The following is a 14,280-nucleotide window of genomic DNA, read 5'->3' as shown; positions in this document are numbered from 1 at the left end:
GAATTTATCTAGACTCGAACGTCAGAGGGACATTTCTGAACGCGCGCGAAGCTTTGTAGAGGTACGCAGAGGCTTCCGGCATCTTTACCGATACATCCCGGAAGGAAAAAAGCGAGAGAAGGCAGAACAGGCTGAATATATTTCCGAAGATGATCACATAATCTTACCATTCTTCGCTATCTTACCAATTTCGACCGGTGGGGACACATAGTGCACTGTGCATGTACTTAAAACGCAATTCAAACTCAGAGTCTATTTGCCAAAAGTGGCGACTGGAAAAATTTACATCGGGGCAAAACAAAAATTCTATTAACATCTCGCGACTTTCATTTGCTGATTTCAATCGTTTGTCCCCTTTTTTCTCTAGGACTCTCATACTAGATTTACACAACACAGTTAAAACAACAAAGAAAATACAAATTACAATTTTACACACATAATTAATAAATCCAACATGTATCTGCAATTAACAGCACTGTTATACTAATTTACACAACATAAATATGCAATTTGTTGTATCAACATAAAAAACGACAGTTGATAAAATCACATAAAATGAATAAAGCGCAGGCGCGATAGCCTTTCGTGGTTGGCGGGAAGGGGAATAATAGAAGAGATGGCGTCATTTCGTACAGTCAGTTGCAATGGAGGGCTGGAGAATGTGTTCCTACTACAGTGGCAGCGATTAGGGAAGGCGAGGGGGGAGTTGCCCCCAGTTTTCGCCACTTTTGTCCCCGCACTATGCTAAATCTTATGTACAAAGGTAAATATAATGTATTTGGCCCTCCTATATTTGGCACCTTGCCCCACCGGTTTTGGGATCCAATCGCCGCCACTGGTTCGTAGTTATTACCAAACGAAGTCTGTGACAGGAGGAGCAGCAGATGACAGTTTATTGTTGGTCGACATGGAGACGTAGGGGAGACCGGGGTCAAATGTAACAAAATTTGAATGTTGTGGCATATTTGTAACATTTGAAATAATTAATCACGGATTTTTATTGGAAACCATCTATTCACCCTTCGTCAATCATTATACACACACAAAACATATTTATGATCCATGATATGTGTGAAATATGCAAATAAGTGCGGAAGGGTGTACTGTTACAATTGACCCCACTAATGGGGACAATTGTAAAACTCATATGTGTCAATTGTAACACTCATAATAAATTTAAAAAATTGGTGAGTATAGTGGGCTATCATACATAAAATACAACATATTAGGTGCATTCAAATGAAAAGGTCTATTTCCTTGCAGAAACTTTATTACAGTAGTTGGCTACACATATTCAGCGTATGAGGTAAGACACTGGTCCCACTTTGAAACAAGGTTATGAATTCCTTGGTAGAAGAAGTCCTTGTGCTGGTAATGAAACCATTCCCTGACAGCTTCCTGCAGCTCAGGACTCGAGGCAAAGCATCGTCCTCTGAGGTGTTTCTTCATAGGTTCAAAAATGTGAGAATCACATGGACTCAAGTCAGGACTGGATGCAAGGTGGTCTAGCACTTCCCAATGGAATGATTGCAACAGATCCTGTGTCTGTCTGGCTGTATGGGGACGAGCATTGTCCTGGAGTAAAATGACGCCTTTGCTGAGGTTTCCTCGATGCTTATTCTTGATTGATGTCCGTAGACGATGCAGTGTTTCACAGTACGTGTTTGCGTTAATTGTGTGTCCCTCTGGAAGGAACTCCACTAGCAGTGACCCTTGGTCATCGAAAAATACGGTCATCATAAGTTTGCCGACTTTAGGTTGTGACTTGCTTTCCTTTGGTTTTGGTTATCCTGTATGCTTCCATTCCATACTGTCCCTCCTTGATTCTTGCTGGTAATACGGGCAGATGGATTCATCTCCAGCAATGAATTTGCTGATAAAGTCCTCACCTTCATTCCTGTATCGCATCAAATGAGCCAATGGCATTCCCATTCTGCACATTTTTTATTTTCCTGTAGTTTACGGTTATTACAAGCATAAGAAAACAGTTTTTCTTTGTGACGTTTCAGGAGAACACACGCTCCTTTCATCAGACATTTATTTTCATTTTGACTAAAGATACAGTTATAACAATGGTTAGTAATTTTTAAACAAAAAGAATCTGTTATATAATGGATGTTGTCAATGTTTCACTGGTGTAGGTATTACGAGTTCGAACTTTCCACTTCAAAAAATTTGGCACTATATTGTTTAACTTGCATCTTCTCAAAAATCTGATTCTCTGAAGTGTTGTTTGAATCTTGATTTGATATTGCTGGAATGTACGTTTTTGAGAAGATGCAAGTTAAACAATATAGTGCCAAATTTTTTGAAGTGGAAAGTTCGAACTCGTAATACCTACACCAGTGAAACATTGACAACATCCATTATATAACAGATTCTTTTTGTTTAAAAATTACTAACCATTGTTATAACTGTATCTTTAGTCAAAATGAAAATAAATGTCTGATGAAAGGAGCGTGTGTTCTCCTGAAACGTCACAAAGAAAAACTGTTTTCTTATGCTTGTAATAACCGTAAACTACAGGAAAATAATTCTATAATGCAAGCAATGCGTACATACAAGAAAAACTATTGCACATTTTTTGTTCCTCTGACAAACACTTTAGCACCCATTGTGCGCACACTTTCCTGTAACCCAGTCTGTGCCTCACAATGTTATGCACACTACCAAATGACACGTTCACTTGTTCACTAATGGCTGCCAGGGATATTCGTCTGTCTTCTTGAATAAGGTTGTCAATAGCAGCCACTGTCCAATCAGGAATGCGATTTTTCAACTGTCCCGGCCGAGCATCGTCCTTCAATGTGTTTCCTCCACCACGAAAACGCCTACACTATTTTCTCACTGTTTTTTCTGATACACATTTTTGATACACAACTTTCATTCTCGTATGAATGTCCGCTGGATGTACTCCTTCGGCATGTAGGAACCGAATGACACCCCGCTGTTCTTCCTTGGACATGTCCCTTAATGGCAGCTCCATTGTTCAGCACAGCGTTCCACCTGGGGGGAAGAAAGTGAAGGTGATTAGATAACGGACACGTGCTACCTGGACACACTTGCGCATGCCTCATTACTAAAATGTCACATATACCTGTGGGTATACAAAACACACGAAATTACTGTCTGGCATAAAACGTTTTTTCAGAAAAAATAAAATGGACCTTTTCATTTGAATGAACTAAGTACATACATACATTCATAAATGGTTCTTAGATTATGAACAGACTGACTTACATTTTAGTCTGAGAAACAGTTTGGACACTCAAAATTAATTTCACCATTAGTGTATCGAACATGAGCCCATTCATTGCAAGTAATGCACTGAACCTACTGCTCTTTAGGACGGCTGTTTCTGTAGCTGTCAAGACAAACGAGACAATAACAATCTTCTTCTGATGATGATGATGATCCAACCGTGTTCTCTTTTTTCTGTAGCAATAGTTTCCGTTTGACTTGTTTCTTTACATCGCCACCAGATCTCTTCATGGAGCTGTTTCTACTTTCTTGTTCTAACGCGTCTTTCCTTGGTGTATCTGTTAACACTGCAGTTCTTCGTCTGTTTCTTCCTGCTTTTCGTTTTGGCATTTTTTCAAAATCTGCCCTGGAAAGGGGGCAAACCAATTGAGGAGAAAAATCTGATTGCGTAGGCGTAGCGTCATCACCACTTGTCGTTGTTCTAGTGGTTGCCGGAGGAGTCAGGCTGGCTGGAATTTCATTCAGCCTGTCTGCGACATCTGAAGAGGCAAATTCAGAATCATCGAAGATGTTTCTATTAAATGGATAGATGCCTGTAGAAGAAAACCCCGACAAAATGTTGTTTGGGGTTGTAGCTTGCGGAAGTGCAAGTGCAACTATCTTCGGAATATCATATATGGTCATCCCAGATCCTGGGTGGCTTTTCATCCAGGAGTTCATTGCCGAGTTCATATACTTCTTGAATGGACCGTACACTCTGACGTCGAGAGGTTGGAGGCGATGAGAACACGGAAGACACGGTTATGAGGATTGTATCCAGTTTTTGGATTCTTGGTTTCGCCTTTCTTATTACAAAACCTGTAGAGAGAGACATGGCAAAGTCCGAAATCCTTAGCGGCACTCCTCACTGATTGGTCATTGTCTATAACAGCAGAAGCAGCAGCTTGCATCACTTCTAGGGGTGTCCCGTTCGTCTTTCACGATTACGCGTCATACTGAAACAAACAAATACATAATATGTAATGAAATTGTTGAAGGGAACATAATGGAAAACAATTTAGCACACAACGTGAGTGTATATGGGGGCAATTGTAACATGTTACAACCGTCCCCGCTCGGTGTGTTATAATTGACCCAGCAACGCCATATTGAAAGAAAAGCGAAACTAATTTTAAACAACAACAAAAAAAAATAACTTCTACTTACTTTTACGTGAGCTGAAACAGGATACAAATGCACGCGTGCTGATATGCTGGAATGATAACAATCACTTTCATGAAGCTCAGAACAATGAAAAATCTGAAAAGTTGCTTTTTTACGTTTGTCACACAAAAACACGTTTTCGCTCCTACACAGCCTCGATTGCAACTGACTCTAACGGTCCTTCGTGGCTTTGTTCACTTTGTCTCTCCGGCTACTTCAGCCATCTGCCGGCATTCAAGTCAATTAAAACAAGCCCACAATCGCGACTGTTACAATTGACCCGTGTTACATTTGACCTCGGTCTCCCCTACCGTCTCGGAATACGATATTGACTTGGGTGAATAAATTTGAAGAAACTTTTCATGACTATTAAAAACTAAAACATTCCATTGTTGACGAAGAAGGACCTATGAATGCACGTCTGCGGCAACTTCCAGACACGCTTGCAACAGCATTGATGTAAACGGAGGCCATCTGCCTGATGTAGTTCAAGAAAGAAAAAAAAACAACAACTTGTAATCCGTAAGTAATAAATAGCATATTTGAACCATTTATAGAGGGTTTCGCTTATTTTTTTTCCTCTTGACTTATATTATCTATGACCATTTGAAATGTGTCAAAACCGAATCACACGGAACTGGATTTCGAGTAGGAAAGGCCAAGTTGGCTACCCATCTGATAGTTCTCGCCTCACACGACGCTTGTTATCGTACCTGTCGGTATATTTTTGCTCCCATAAGACATTGCGCAGAGCAGACAATCTAAAAAGCTGGACGAGCAATTTGAAGAACGTTGTAGGAGAATTACTGCTGTTATTAAAAATAAAAAGACTAGAAATTGACTCGAAAGAAAATACGGTAATCAATGCTTACTGGATAGGCTTTTTCATGAACTCGGGTATGCATATTCATACATGAGATTCCCAGGATTCATTCATAAAGCATATACATACACACACAAACACACACACATACATAACCAAAGTTTCGGGCTTGCCCCCCCCCCCCCCCTCTCTCAAAAAATCCTGGGTGCGGGCCTGTTCTATCTAGTAACTGGAGCGTGGCTTCAAGCATGCATGACAAATTGGCCAAACTCAATTCTTATTCAATAATATACTGCGTCACCGTTTCATCACGAGACCATTCGTTTGTTAGCGTGGGCTGAGTGCGTCGGTGGTACTTAAACAACCTTGACGGCGTGACGTCACCTGCCTGCTGTTATGCGTTTTGATGGTTTCTTGGATTTATAGGTCAAATAGCCACTGGCGTCGGAATCGAAGGGGCATGGGAGGAAGTGCCCCTCGAAATAATCCAGCAACAATACGATCATGCATACACACGTACAGTCATGGACATAAGTATTCATACAAAGACATTGTCTGAATGAAACATGTTATTATACAAAGAAGACCGTAAAGGCAAGTCAAGTCTGTAGCACATATGCTCCATTGGAATGGCAAGAATAGAAACGCAAAGCAATTGTGTGCATACAATTGAAATTGTCATGAGAAATGTGGGTAATCCTTAGATAAACTGCTTTCTGGATGGTCGTAAGTATTCATACGCCAGGTTATAAACCCAAAAAAAGTTCGTGAAACAACCGTTTCCATCATTCAGTGCCAGATATTTGTTTACTGCACTTGCACCTGTGTAAGGAAGTGGTTGGTTTGGTGTTGGCGTGCTGCAGGAAGTCAAATGGGCCGCAAAGGGAAGGAAACCACGATCGAAGAGAGGAGAATTATGATATCATTATACCACAATAATAAATCATATTCTGAAATCGCAGACATAGTTGGGAGAAGTCGTGCGACTGTGCAAAGTGTCATCAAACGATATAAAGACACAAAAGTGCTGGTAAATATGGAAAGGGTTGGGCGTCCTCAGAAACTTACTTCGAGAGAGAAACAAGGACTGTTGAGAATGATCAAGAAAAAGCCAAAATTAACATCGTCAGCAGTGTTGGCACATGTTCACGAACACTTGGGAAAACAAGTGTCCTCAAGAAGTATTAGAAGGCTTTTCAACCGAGCAGGGTACAGAGCTAGGGTACCTAGAACGAAGCCATACATCAGTAAGAAGAACAAGAAGGCCAGATTAACATTTGCAAAGGAGTATGTGAGTAAAAGTTTGGACTTCTGGGATAAAGTGTTGTTTACGGACGAGGGTATATTTAATATTATCCATAGTGATGGTAGAATTTTGGTGTGGAGAAAGCCCAATACTGAGCTTGAGTCTCGAAATCTCTTGGCCACAGTTAAACATGGTGATGGTGGCGTTATAGTCTGGGGCTGTATGTCAGCCTCAGGTGTTGGAGAACTCGTCTTTATTGAGGGAACTATGGATAGATTTGTCTATTTGGATATTCTGAAGAACAATTTGCAGCAGAGTATCTATCATTTGGGTCTTGGGAATGATTTTTACTTCCATCAGGACAACGGCCCTAAACATACAGCTGAGATTGTCCGCCTTTGGTTGCTATATAATACTCCCCACACACTCAAAACTCCACGTCAGTCCCCCAACCTTAACCCCATTGAACAGTGGCGCAGGAACGTTTCTGATTTGGGGGGGTACAAAGTCCACCTCTTCGTCTGTCCGTGTATGTCTGGTTCTTCATATGTGTACACACACACACACACACACACACACACACACACACACACACACACACACACACACACACACACACACATATATATAATGATGTCCACAGATTTCTTTCTGGTACATATAACCTAAAACATATGGGGGTGTACATATAGTAGCTTAGAAGAATTATTTATCTGCTTTCAGATTGAAAGTTTAAATGACAATGATGAACCTAAATGTTGCAAATCTCTCAAACCTCATGCATACGTAGTAACATTTATGAATATGTAAGCGAGAATAAAACAACTATTTAAAAGTAAAATGTCATGCTTTGGGTACTGTGATGACTATATTATTGATTAAAAGTTGAATTTGCTACAGAATTTCAATGATATAATCGTTAAAATAATGCAACAATAATAAGTCTCAAATAAGCTATACTTTTTCAGTAGTATTACTGCATAAAACATGGGAAAATGTACTTCAAGATAACCTGGCAATACTGTACATCCACTGCATACACATAAATGGAATGCAAATGTTATGTTGTAATTACACTTCATGAACCTAAACATATTTCAATATTTCAAATCATTTCAATATTTAAGAAAGCAACATGAAAACTGAAGTGTTATTTCCCTGCCTTTACACTTTTCCAAATACACTTTTTCTGTACTCATTGTTAACAAATTCCTTCATCAATACTGCCAGGTCCAAGTTGTCTAAATGGTGTTGATAAGCATGAAGCACACAAAGGTGATTCAATCGTTCTTGGGACATTGTGCTCCTTAGGTAAGTCTTAATCCTCTTCAATGTGGAGAAGCTTCTCTCAGCAGTTGCTGATGTTGCTGGAATTACAAGAAGTTCCTTCAATAATGCCTCAATCAAGGGAAAAAGGTTTCTAGTTTCCTTGTGTAAACTTCTGAATTTTGCTACAACTTGATGGATTCCTCTTATCTCCGAAAGTCTTGAAAACATCTCCATCTCCAATTTCAGTTTTGTTGCTGGAATTCCCCTCTTTTCAGCTTCAGTTATCATAGACTGCTTCCAATTTTCAGGTGACAAAAGTACTAGATTTTCCAGTTCGCAGTAGGTTTTGAAATCAGGCTGATCAAATCTATACGATATTTCTCCACAAATATTATCTAGTGCTTCAAAAAATACTGTTTTGTACATATCTTCAACAGAGGACCACCTATGAGGTTCAGCTGGTTTCTCAGAATGCTCTAAACGTTTGGGTGGACACCGTACTCTAGGTAGCAGCGGTGGAAGTAAATCATAGTCCTCTATTAATTGGTGGACATTATTCCAAATTTTCTGAAATGTTTCATCATTTCGCTTTCCTTTCAGATGATTCAATACTACTTCAACAGCTTCTCTGCTACCGATGACTGTTTGGGAAGACTTCTGAAGAGAGATACTTAGTTTTTCAGTAGGCGCAAAAATTAACTGACAAAGTAAGATTCCAAAGACTGTAGATCCTTTCATTAGGTTGTCAAGAAGACCACGGGCCTTGCTTGAAGAATCACTAGGAGCACTAGAAATGTTCTCGAAGAACGCTAATAATGCAGAATAATTTTCAACTATCGCATGTAAAGCTGACGTACGAACTGACCATCTTGTTGGGCACAGAGGGCGAGGTGAGGTAAACTCCGACACTCCTTCAGCAGCTTTGATGTCTTTGAACTGTGATATTCTTTTTGGGGAATCCTTTAGAAATACACCAATATCATTTATCAAGTTCATTGTGTCTCTCAAAAGAGGGATGGTTCTTGTGGTATCTTGAAGAGCCAAGTTTAAATTGTGGTTATTACAGTGTACAAATAATGCTAAAGGCTGTTTCTGTTTGATTAATGCTTGAACGCCTTTTCTTACACCAGACATGTTAGCGCCCCATCATAACATTGCCCTCTAAGATGTTCTAAGGGCAAGTTAAATCGCTGCAAACCATCGATAATAATGTCATGCAGAGCACTTCCTGTTGTGTTAGATGTTTCGTATAGACCCAAAAAACATTCACGTACCTCTAAGTCATTTACTGTTCGCACACTGATTGAAACTTGCTCTTTACAGCTAATGTCACAAGTCTCATCGACAATTAGGCTAAATAACTTGTTCTCTCTTACTTCAGAAATTATTTCTCGTAAAACACAGTGAGCCATAATTTGTAGTATTTCATTTTGAATAACATCAGAACTGAAGTCCTTTTTTCTTTTCAAAAACTGTTCAAGTTGTGGTGTTTCATCTTTTCTGAGTTGATTGAGCTGGTATACATTTCCACTTTCCTTGTAATGTCCTCGCAAAGGAATTCCCTGCCTAGCCAAGAAACGCAAAGAATTAATCATTGCACGCAAAGCCACTCTTGCACATTTCTGCTGTTCGTTCTTTGCAGAAGAAAGCACACTGCAAATTGGAACGGATTCAAGACCACCTGATGTATCTTACTGCTGTTTTTCCACCTGTGTAACAAACATATGGGATTTACCCAACTTAAACGCAATTACAGCTTTAAAAGAAAGAACACCATGAAAATATGCCAAGGAGTAATAATAACTTTAGAAAGAATTGTGTAATGTTTTGATTTTTATAGCTTTAACTTAAATATCAGCGTTGCCAATGTGTGTAATGGAAACGTGTGTGGATTGTGTGTGTATTCTGATAAAAATGCTCCAATATCTCAAATTTTGTTGACACTATTTTTTCTGTCGTTCGCAGATCATGTATTTCTTATATCAAGAAATGAACAAAACAAATAGATTCTCATTTGCTGCTTCGGTCTTCCTTAGAGAGATCCACTGTAACAGTTTAAAATATTACCTCTCCCTGCGGCATTCACAAAGGAACGGAAGGGACAGGAAACTTGAGAAGGGCAGGGGTTGGAGGAAGGGAGGTCCTTGGAGGTACTGGCCGTGGTGGACAGTGCTGACGACAACCGTTGGAAAGCTGGGGGCGGAGGGGGTTTAATTTCTCTCGTTCTACTGCCACTAAATCAAAGCAGCTAATTGAAAATGTCAAGAAATATATAGGTAGACAATAATAACACAATTTTTGAGACACGCTTTTAAAATTTATAGTGCATATTATGCTACTTTTAATGCATGTTTTGGCCTTATTAAGTGCACATAAACGCAGACAAATAATAATTGAATATTCTCTGATATAAATCCACCCCCTAACGACGATATACTAATGAAGTTGATTGATTGAATGATTTGGTTTATTATACTCAGTTTTCAGCCACTTTTGGCTAATCGCGAAGATGAGGATGAGTGCTGATACGATGAAATTGATTAAAGGACAATCACAGTAGAGAGCGTCCATAACCAGGCCGGGATTCAAACCCGGCATCGTAGCGCGCTGTGCGTGATGAAATTGATGAAGGGACACTGACAAAAACACGCCCATGCTGGGATTCGAACAAGAGACGCCGAGTGTCGTAGAGCACTGCTCTGCCATAGATGTCGACACTCGAATTATTAAAATGCCACAATGATCACGCCCATTAGAAAATAGGAACATCTTAACTTTTATGAAATTATTTGGACAAACAAATAATCACTATAATAATGGATTTTTTAAGAATATTTTGTTAGTCAAAGCTCAATAAATTTATTACAATACGTCACAAACCGATGAATTGTGATACACTAGCCAGTCGTGTATGCTACATATACAGGTTGCTTTGTAAATTTTTGTTAAAGACTTACTGAACGATCATATGGTGACTTTGTCCCGTTCTGCTCCCCCCCCCCCCCGCACCAACTTTGCTTATAAAAATGTGCGAGATTTTTTCAAAGCGACGCATTTTTCAAGAGGAGAAGAAAGGAATTTTCCTCCAAATCACTGTCTTCCAGAAAAAAATCGATCCAGTCCATAGGGTACAGTGGAATCCATGAGTATTACCGTGTAAATTGTCCATCACCATGTTCGTGCACTTTATTTGATCCAATAAGAGCTTCAAGAATTAAAATAAAACTCTAAACACTCTGTTGACAACTTCTGTACCAGCATACATAAAAATCCATCGTTTAAAAACACATATGATGTAAGAGAAAAATGAATGAAAATAGCCATTCACAATTTGCACGGTAATACTCATGGATCCCACTGTACAACGCCTCACGCTCAATCCTCCGGACACCCTTACTTATGAGGAATTTAAAAAAGCAATCAAATAAAGCAAAAATAATGTTTCTAACCTCTTTAGTTTCTTTTCTTTTTTAAGATTGGAAATTACCTGCTTGCGCTTGAAACACCCCCCCCCCCCTTTTTCGGCATATGTAAGAAATATAGGTGTAATTTCAAAATCAGTGTGTGTGTAATTTCACAGCAGCTTTCGTGGATTCTGTGCGTATGCGTCTGGCAACGCTGCTTAAATTACAAACTTTCTCATTTAAATTGGCAACTTCAACAATATTTCAGTCAGGAGTGTTCAACAAATTTATAATTAAGGACCATTTTCAATCCAATAACACGCTAACTCGCTACGAATAGTTTCAGGTTCAAGTGTAGGATTCAAAATGAATGTCCTTTTCATCAATTTCACATAGCAAAGCGACGTAAAAATTACCAAGACTATCAACACGATCAACCATTAGCTACATATTTCGTGGTCAGAAAGCACACGCAGTAAATAGGAGTATATTTTCTACAAAATTAAATAAGACAAACCAGATAATTAGGAATGCCCTTTTATTATAGATCCAGTGGGGAAAAATTACCTTAATTTTTTCATATTAGGGTAAATAGTTAACTAATTTCGAAACACGATATCGGAAATATATTTATTATTTGCGTATCAATAATTCTTGATTGACTTGATTTATTTTACTTCGCTTTTGTGCCACTTTTGGCTAATTGCGAAGATGGGGATGACTGATGATATGATGAAATTGATGAATGGATACTCACAAATATCCAAGCCCAAGCCGGGATTCGAACCCGGAATCCCTGGCGTCTGACAGTGATGTGCTAACCACTTCACTACGAGGGCTGGCTATCAATAATTCTTGTTAATTCAAAAAAACTATAGCTTAACTAAAACTAAGAGTGCGCTACTAGATTTTATGGAGGTGTGAGCTCCAAGATTTCGATGTTAACCCAGTATCGTGAGGACAATTGCAGAGCTACTTGAAAGCAATAATAGCGGATTAAGGTCTTCAAAGGCAGAAAACAGCAGCGATAGGATTCAGTGCTCTATAATCATGCATCAGCCAATGAACAAGCGCTCGGCAGATCCTGGACCCTAAAAGACTATTGCGCCACGGAGTCGAGTTTATTTTTTATTTACTTTATTGATTTTCATAAATATATTCAAATAATTTCTCGAATTGCATTTTTCTTATTTTGTTCCATGGCTTTTCTTCCACATTTGGCTAATCGTGACAATAAGGATGAATGGTGAATTGATGTAGTATGTAAATAGAAAGCTCCTTACTAAGAATTATAACCTAAAATCTCTGGCGTTCTAGCACCACTGCCACACAGACTTCCACTGATCTAACCTTACGTAACTAGTACATTGAAAATATTGCTCTCTTAAAAAAATGTATGTTTATGAATTATTACATGAAACGCATTCCGTTTATATCTAGCGCTAATCTAAACGTACTAGCCCTGATTTCCGACCTCCACGTTTCGTTACGTCTATCTTATAAGCATAGCCGTGTGTATATACAGGGTGACTGGTAATTAGATGTATTCCCTGAAAGGGGTTAAAGTAGAGACAATTTGCAATAAATTTGACCATATGATACCCCGTCCGAAAAGCTCAGGGAGAGGATCTTAACAGCTGGTCAACACATCAATGACACCATCACATCACGAGGTAAGAGACCAAATGTCCGTAAAAACCTGCTTGCCTACATTCGTAACGGAGGCGCCCACTTTGAGCAAGACGTGTAATGTTTTTTAATTGTATTGTTCATTGATTCCATTCACATGAAGATGAATGAAGTATTATTTCTTGTACACAAATGTGAATGTTAGCAACATTTGTATCTTGTTGGATAGTAGATGTCACAAGGAAGTAATTTACGTAATTTGAACGCTTCGTGTCATACCATTTTTGTTATTAATACGTTGCCAAGTAAACTAAGAGTGCATTTTTTTATCATCACTTGTAAGTTTAGACCCACCCGTTACTTACATGTGATTGTTATTTGGGATTTTTATTTTTCAACGAACCACTTATTTGTTAACTATCAGAAAACGCTGAAATAAGTTCCATACAATGAGCAGTTTTTTCTCAATTCATCTTTTTATGTGGAAAATTGTCATTTTTTAAAAAAACAATTGAAACTCGATTATCTCGAAAACTACTAATTTTCGGACGGGGTATCATATGGTCAAATTTATTGCAAATTGTCTCTACTTTAACCCCTTTCTGGGAATACATCGAATTACCAGTCACCCTGTATACATACACATTGGTTAAGAAAGGAAACTTCAATTTTTCCCGGCCAATTTTAATAAAATTTAGTAGTAGAAGCAATTTATTAACATTTTTGTATTAAAACAGCGAAGAAACACCATACCGATTTTACCTTAGAAGTACAGTAAAACCTCGTTAATCCGGACCCTGATAAGCCGGACTCCGCTTAATCCGGACAGGCAAAAGGAAAAGAAAAAAGGGAAAAAAGCAGAATGCTTTCGGAAGAAGCCGCATTGATACAGGAATGCCCTCGTACTGCATTATATGTACACAGTAGTGCTATACATTTTATTGTACTGTATAGTGTATTTAGGCCTATGCCCTTTAAATACACCACAATAAACGTGTTTTGTTGCTATAAACGGGAGTTTTAATGCAATTTCTACTATTCTTTTAGGTTATTTAAGTTAATCCGGACTTTTGTTAAACCAGTCAACTTATCCCCCCCATTAGTCTGGATTAACGAGGTTTTACTGTAATTCTTACCGCTAAAACAGGAATAAACTATGACCACATTCAACTTGGCATGAACTACAAAACCACAAAGAGAATTATGAATTGTCCGTATTAAAAAAACAAACATATTTCACCGTTTGAATTTGAAGTCCACTTTACGCATAGCTAGGCTAATCGGGACTGGACCTACAGATTAAAGTGGGGTCTGAACCACTATGTGCCTCCAGCGAGTATCAAACCCTGGACCCCTTTGTTACACGGCGACGACGTTACCACCATTGAGAAGTCTACATGTTGCAGCGTAATAGTAATTTACTAACTAACACAAGCAGTGGAAAGGATTTTTATCTGTTAAACTTCCCTTCAAATACAGCCATGTTTGAAAGCTGTTAATTAAGT

At 38.7% G+C, this 14,280-nt stretch overlaps 2 protein-coding genes across 2 annotated transcripts in view; both read right to left on the bottom strand.

Annotated features, from left to right (window-relative positions):
- The window catches only part of LOC145993864 (uncharacterized), an 84,260-nt gene that overhangs the window by 24,347 nt on the left and 45,633 nt on the right, over positions 1-14,280 (bottom strand). The window lies entirely within an intron of this gene.
- LOC145994064 (zinc finger MYM-type protein 1-like) lies at positions 7,638-8,738 on the bottom strand. The gene has a single exon (XM_083130150.1). It carries the CDS (start codon positions 8,736-8,738, stop codon positions 7,638-7,640), a length of 1,101 nt encoding a protein of 366 aa, XP_082986276.1.

Source organism: Lepisma saccharinum, chromosome 10 (assembly GCF_977018435.1).
Source record: "Lepisma saccharinum chromosome 10, izLepSacc3.1, whole genome shotgun sequence".
In the NCBI taxonomy this organism is placed as follows: Eukaryota; Metazoa; Arthropoda; class Insecta; order Zygentoma; family Lepismatidae; genus Lepisma; species Lepisma saccharinum.
Note: the sequence above shows the minus strand (reverse complement) of the source record. Positions and strands in the feature narration are given on the sequence as shown.